The sequence below is a fragment of the Dendrobates tinctorius genome, unplaced genomic scaffold (genome assembly GCF_039654945.1).
Source record: "Dendrobates tinctorius isolate UK_male_01 unplaced genomic scaffold, ASM3965494v1 ptg000211l, whole genome shotgun sequence".
Taxonomy (NCBI): Eukaryota; Metazoa; Chordata; class Amphibia; order Anura; family Dendrobatidae; genus Dendrobates; species Dendrobates tinctorius.
In genome coordinates, this window is record NW_027361878.1 from 17,370,615 (window position 1) to 17,376,614 (window position 6,000).

General features: G+C 40.9%; 1 protein-coding gene across 1 annotated transcript in view; it reads right to left on the bottom strand.

Annotated features, from left to right (window-relative positions):
* The window catches only part of LOC141058319 (solute carrier family 22 member 6-B-like), an 89,537-nt gene extending 85,314 nt beyond the window's left edge, over window positions 1-4,223 (bottom strand). The window contains exon 1 of the mRNA XM_073554524.1: window positions 3,804-4,223. Within this exon, the coding sequence (XP_073410625.1) occupies window positions 3,804-4,178 (375 nt within the window). The 5' untranslated portion in view covers window positions 4,179-4,223. The remainder of the gene's footprint in view (window positions 1-3,803) is intronic.
* Window positions 4,224-6,000: the final 1,777 nt, after the last annotated feature.

Genomic DNA, 6,000 nt, shown 5'->3' on the forward strand with positions numbered 1-6,000 from the left:
TGGACAGCAGTGGGAGCAGCCTCTTCTTACCTCAGCACCTCTGATATCTCCAGCATTAGATCAGTTTAGCCACAGTGAACACATCTTTGTATTCAGTGCAGGGGATGAGCTTCTGACAGGAACCAGTGATATCAACAATCTAAAACTGGTTTCTGTCAGTGTAACAAGATGGTGGTCATTTTAGTTGTATAGTGCTTACCTTCCTAAACAAACAATAGTGATTTGGAAAATAAATATATATAGAAACTTATTTGTAATTACAATTCCTTTACTGTGGCCTTATTTTTTCTGATAAAGTGACAGACTCTATACAGAAGTCCAATGAACCCCAATGCACACATATGGATAAAATTGTTCTCACTCTTCTGTTAAAGTAAGAAAAAACCCACAATAGTCACTGAAATATATTAAACTAAGGTATGTCTTGTTATTAACATCACAGGTGTTTACAAACTTCTAATCAGTCAGCCTGTCTATTTAGACTTTAGAGGGTGAAAAGTAGACATTCTGCTGTTTGTTATCATGGTGTGTACTACACTGAACATCGAGCAAAGAAAGCTGAGGAGAGAATCGTCTCAGGAGATCTACAGAAAATTATAGACAAACATGTTAAAGGTGAAGTGGGTCGCCCTCCCAGGGCTGCGGGGTAGTCGGTACCAGGCCGGTGTCAGTGGGATGTGTCACAGCAGCAGTGACCCGGTCCGTGGCCCTGGGCGCCCAAGTAATGGGGAAATGTAATGGTGTAATGGAATAGTTCGTGATGCCACCTGTGGTGTTTGGCAAGCAAGATGTTAAGCCAACGCTGCGTGCAGATCCTCTGGGGCTGATGGTGTGTTGCAGCATAGATGGTGTAGCTCCACACAGGTGAAGCTGTAACCCCAGGGCGGTGTATAGGCGCAGGTGGTGTGAGGAATGTTGGTACCCAGATGTAGCAGTGCTGACGGTGTTGGGGCACAAGTGAATGGAAGACACCAGGGCTTGTAGTTACAAAGCTTTACTCACAGTTCGTGGTACAGACTGGTGCCTGCCTCCGTGCCGTGTCCTCCGGGGCAGAGACTCAATCAACCTCCCGGGTTTTAAAGGCACACACCTGTCTATGTAAGACCTCACAGCTCTCAGTGCATGTCAGACCAAATGAGAATCATGAGGTCAATGGAACTGGCCAAGAAGCTCAGAGACACAGCTGTGGCAAGGCACAGATCTGGCCAAAGTTATAAAAGAATTTCTGCAGTACTCAAGGTTCCTAAAAGCACAGAGGCCTCCATAATCCTTAAATGGAAGAAGTTTGGGGCCACCAGAAGTCTTTCTACACCTGGCCGTCCAGCCAAACTGAGCAATCGTGGGAGAAGAGCCTTGGTAAGAGAGGGAAAGAAGAACCCCAAGATCACTGTGACTGAGCTCCACAGATGCAGTAGGGAGATCATAGAATCATAGAATCATAGAATCATAGAATCGTAGAGTTGGAAGGGACCTCCTGGGCCATCAGATGTGAGAAAGTTCCACAAAGTCAACTATCACTGCAGCCCTCCACCAGTCAGGCCTTTATGGCAGAGTGGCCTGACGGAAGCCTCTCTTCAGTGCAAGACATACTGTATGAAAGCCCACATAGAGTTTGCTAAAAACACATGAAGGACTCCCAGACTATGAAAAATAAGATTATCTGGTCTGATGAGATGAAGATAGAACTTTTTGGTCATAATTCTAAGCAGTATGTGTGGAGAAAACCAGGAACTGCTCATCACCTGCCCAATACAATCCCAACAGTGAAACATGGTGGTGGCAGCATAATGGTATGGGGGTATTATTCAGCTGCAGGGACAGGACGACTGGTTGCAATTGAAGGAAACATGAATGCGGCCAAGTACAGAGATTTCCTGGATGAAAACCTCTTCCAGAGTGCTCTGGACCTCAGACTTGGCTGAAGGTTCACCTTCCAACAAGACAATGAACTTAAGCACACAGCTAAAATAACAAAGGAGTGGCTTCAGAACAACTCTGTGACCATTCTTGACTGGCCCAGCCAGAGCCCTGACCTAAACCCAATTGAGCATCTCTGGAGAGACCTGAAAATGGCTGTCCATCAACGTTCACCATCCAACCTGACGGAACTGGAGAGGATCTGCAAGGAGGAATGGCAGAGGATCCCCAAATCCAGGGGTGAAAAACTTGATGTATCATTCCCAAGAAGACTCATGGCTGTACTAGCTCAAAAGGGCGCTTCAATTCAATTCTGAGCAAAGGGACTGAATACTTATGACCATCAGTTTTTCTTTTTTAATACATTTGTAAAAATCTATCTATCTATCTATCTATCTATCTATCTATCTATCTATCTATCTATCTATCTATAATTTGCTGATAACATCAAGTGGATTCACCCAGTTTAATGTGGGCACATTGGGTATCGTAAAGATAAGCCTGATTAGGATATTTGGATGCAATACAAGTTTCTCTGCTCTAGACCACTTTCTGTAAGTCAGGATCTAGAGCCCTTAGTAATGGCTTCACTTCTCGACCTGCACCCGTCATGAAAACGTTTGATGAAAACATATTGTACATCCTGGAACACGTAGCCTGAACAGTATTCTTCCAAATAATTAAAAATGAACTTTATGTCCTATCTAACACAGCATCAGACATACTAAGATGAAAACATGACACATTTCATTTTCTGTTTTCTTTCTTGTATTCAAATGTCATATTTATATATATTCTTTCAATCCTGACATACTATCAGAGTGATTTTATAGGAAGGGTAAAAAGTGGCAAATGGTGGCACATTTGCCAGTTAGTGGCCTCTACCTTCCTCCTCAATATTATTCACCGCAACTTCAAATATCTAAATTTTGGCTTAAAATCTTAGGACTGTCATCTGGACATTATGTATTTTATTTAGGCATTGCATGATGATACTATGACATTATATAGGTATGTTGTTTGTGCATTATAGTACGTTTTCTGCATTTTATAGTGGTATTATTTGGACTTATTGTGTGTTATATGTATAATTTTGCATAGTGTAATAAATACCATAATTGTGCTTGTATTACTATTTGTAATGTTTTATATATATCATGCTCACATAGTTTTCAGCACTTTATAACGTGCCCCTGGTATTGCTTTAGACAATTTAGATAAATCATAATTCTGGTGCAGTCTGAAAGTATGAATACAGGAAATAAAAAAATTACATGTTTACCCATATCCCTTTATTTTATCCATTGCCATACACTGCTGGACCTGCAAATTTCAGTAACATCTGCTGATTGTCTAATGGGTATGGAGTTATCAAGACTCTTCCTGATGGAAGATGTTAGGAGAAGAGCAATCCAGGAACCAGAACACCAAATGTCCTCCTTTTATTAGCACAAAAAAATTACAAAGTTTCGGCTGCACAGGGCCTTTATCAAGCCATAAAAAAGAAAGAGATGGCTTGATAAAGGTCCTGTGTGGCTGAAACGTTGTGACTTTTCTGTACTAATAAAGTTATGAGAAGGAGAACGTCTGGTGCCCTGGAACCTTGATTTCTCCGTACTGCAACAACCTTGTGGAGGGTTACACCAAGTGTGCACGGACAACAGAGTGGTGCATGGGTCTCATCTATTGCAAGTGGAATATTTCTGGAGTAGATAAAATCTGGCTTGTTGGATTTTAGCATTGTTTATTTCCATGGAGGTCTCATTTTTTTGCTAACTTATTAAAAAGACATTAACTCTTGAATATTAGAAGGTGAAACTGCTCAACCATCATTTGAGCAAAAAGGAAGGACAGGATGATGATGTAAAGAATTAAGAAGTTCTCACCTTGTTTATAATAGTTGAAGAATATTCGCTGTCGTCGTACATGTAGCCATCGGCACACGTCTCAGTCTCCAAGTCACTAGTATTGCTTGTGGAACTAAAATTAAGCAAACTGAATTGGGGGCTCGTATACCTTAAGCAGCTGGAGAATTTTCCGTTGGACGCCAACGGTATATGAGCATGTAGCCAAAATCCGGTAAAATTACCTTCTTCCCAGAATTCGTTAAGTTTGCATCGATGCTTTGGAATAGCAGCAGTAAAGTTCTGCATGAGGTTGTGGCTGGCTAACATGAAAATTGGCAAGGACAACAGAAGGACATGTATGATTTGAAATCGTCCCATGCCACCCAACCTCTCCAAGATTTCCTGAAATGCCATGGTTAATCAGAAAGTTCCCAATTTCCACATGAACAGCTACGGACATTGAAGCTTGGATGCAAATGGCATTTCCAAAGTCAGTGAATGGTGCATCGAGAAACTGGCTGGCAGCCCTATATATGAGTGCGGCGCACCACATTTTGTGGGTGTGAAGGCTCATGACCAACTATCCGCGTGTTAAACTTTTACTGATACAGCAAAGTATTAACTTGTGGAGAAAAGAGTTACTACTGAATTAGGGATAAAGTGCAACACTTAATGGTTGTTATAGGGCAAGTTCCAACGCTAAACATAAAAATAACCTATTAACCAATGTACTAGGATTGTCAAACTCTAGGTAAAACATGCAGAACAAGAAAACAGCAAGCAACGTACATCCCTTGGAATAAAAAGAAGACTTGGACACCTTAGGGGGCTTATTCTGTAAGTTACTAATACACAATTACCTTTTATATCATTTGATTTCAGTGATTCAGACGGTAATAAAATAATACAGATTACTGACACATCTGCAGGGAAGTTATGGGAAATTTTAGAATCTCCACAGTCGCATTTATAATAATTAGAACAGTACATCATATCTAGGCAGCTTCCAAGTATTTTCTAAAATGCAGAATGCTTAGAGGTGTGAATTCCGTGCTGTTCATAGACTTTTGCCAGAAGTTTAATAAGTCCGTGAGAATTATTTAAGGAGTCACTAACCTGCCCCATAAAATGTAAAAGAATTGTATATGTTTAGGGAAAAAGGGTCAACCTAGCTATTCTTCCCTAGAACCGACGCTATTCTTGTTCATCACTAGAGTTGAGAGAGTTTTTCAATATCCAGTTCCGGTTACGAATATTGTTTTTGCAATATTCGCCAAACACATCCGAACGTCATTGGAGTCAATGGGAATAGAAATGAACGAATATGTTCGGAACTGATGATCAAACATAAATTCGGCACAAATAGGGTACCAATATGGCAAATTCAGATTCAGTGACCGATTCCAAACATATTCGCTCAACTCTATTCATCACCTGCATCTGGTATTGCAGTTTAGTCCCTTCACTAGCTGCAATACTCGTCACAGTTCATGTACAAGCGTAGTGCTATTTCTTGGGGAAGTAATAGCTGATGTTTCCTTGTAAACTCATACAACCTTCTCAAAGGTTTATACTTATCTCATACATATATAGCATAGCCAGAAGAAATGCCATAAGTGTATAGTAGTTACGAATTCCACCAACACAACCTGCATCTATCTAAACAACGGGGCTGTGTTTCCCCTTCCTGTGAGTGCAAAGGTGGTCAGAATTCCTATACAAATGAATGGGAATTTCATCCCCCTCTTTACGAAAAGCAATGTGTGTTGGGGCTCCAATCTTGAGACAGATTCAAGAGCACCTCAGATAAATACTGCAATTGCGGTTCAAACGCATTGCTTTTTCTCTCTCGTCTTGCCGTTACAAGCCTAGTGCCATGCTATTTTTGTGTTTTTGAATAAAGCATTTTGAATGTTATCTTGGAGCTGTAACTTAATAAGAATGAACCCCAACATTCAGACTTTATACTGTACCCCAGTCCCCAATATTCAGATGCCAGGGCAAACCCTATAATTCCAATTACAGATCCAAATATTCAGACCCTACAAAGGAAATCCTGATGATGGCCGGGTAATGGACAAATTATTAAAACTGCCACCGTACAATGATTACAATTTGTATGTTCTCCCCGTGTTTGCGTGGGTTTCCTCCTGGTTCTCCAGTTTCCTCCCACAATCCAACGACAAACTGATAAAGAATCTAGATTGTGAGCCCCAATGGGGACAGTGATGATAAT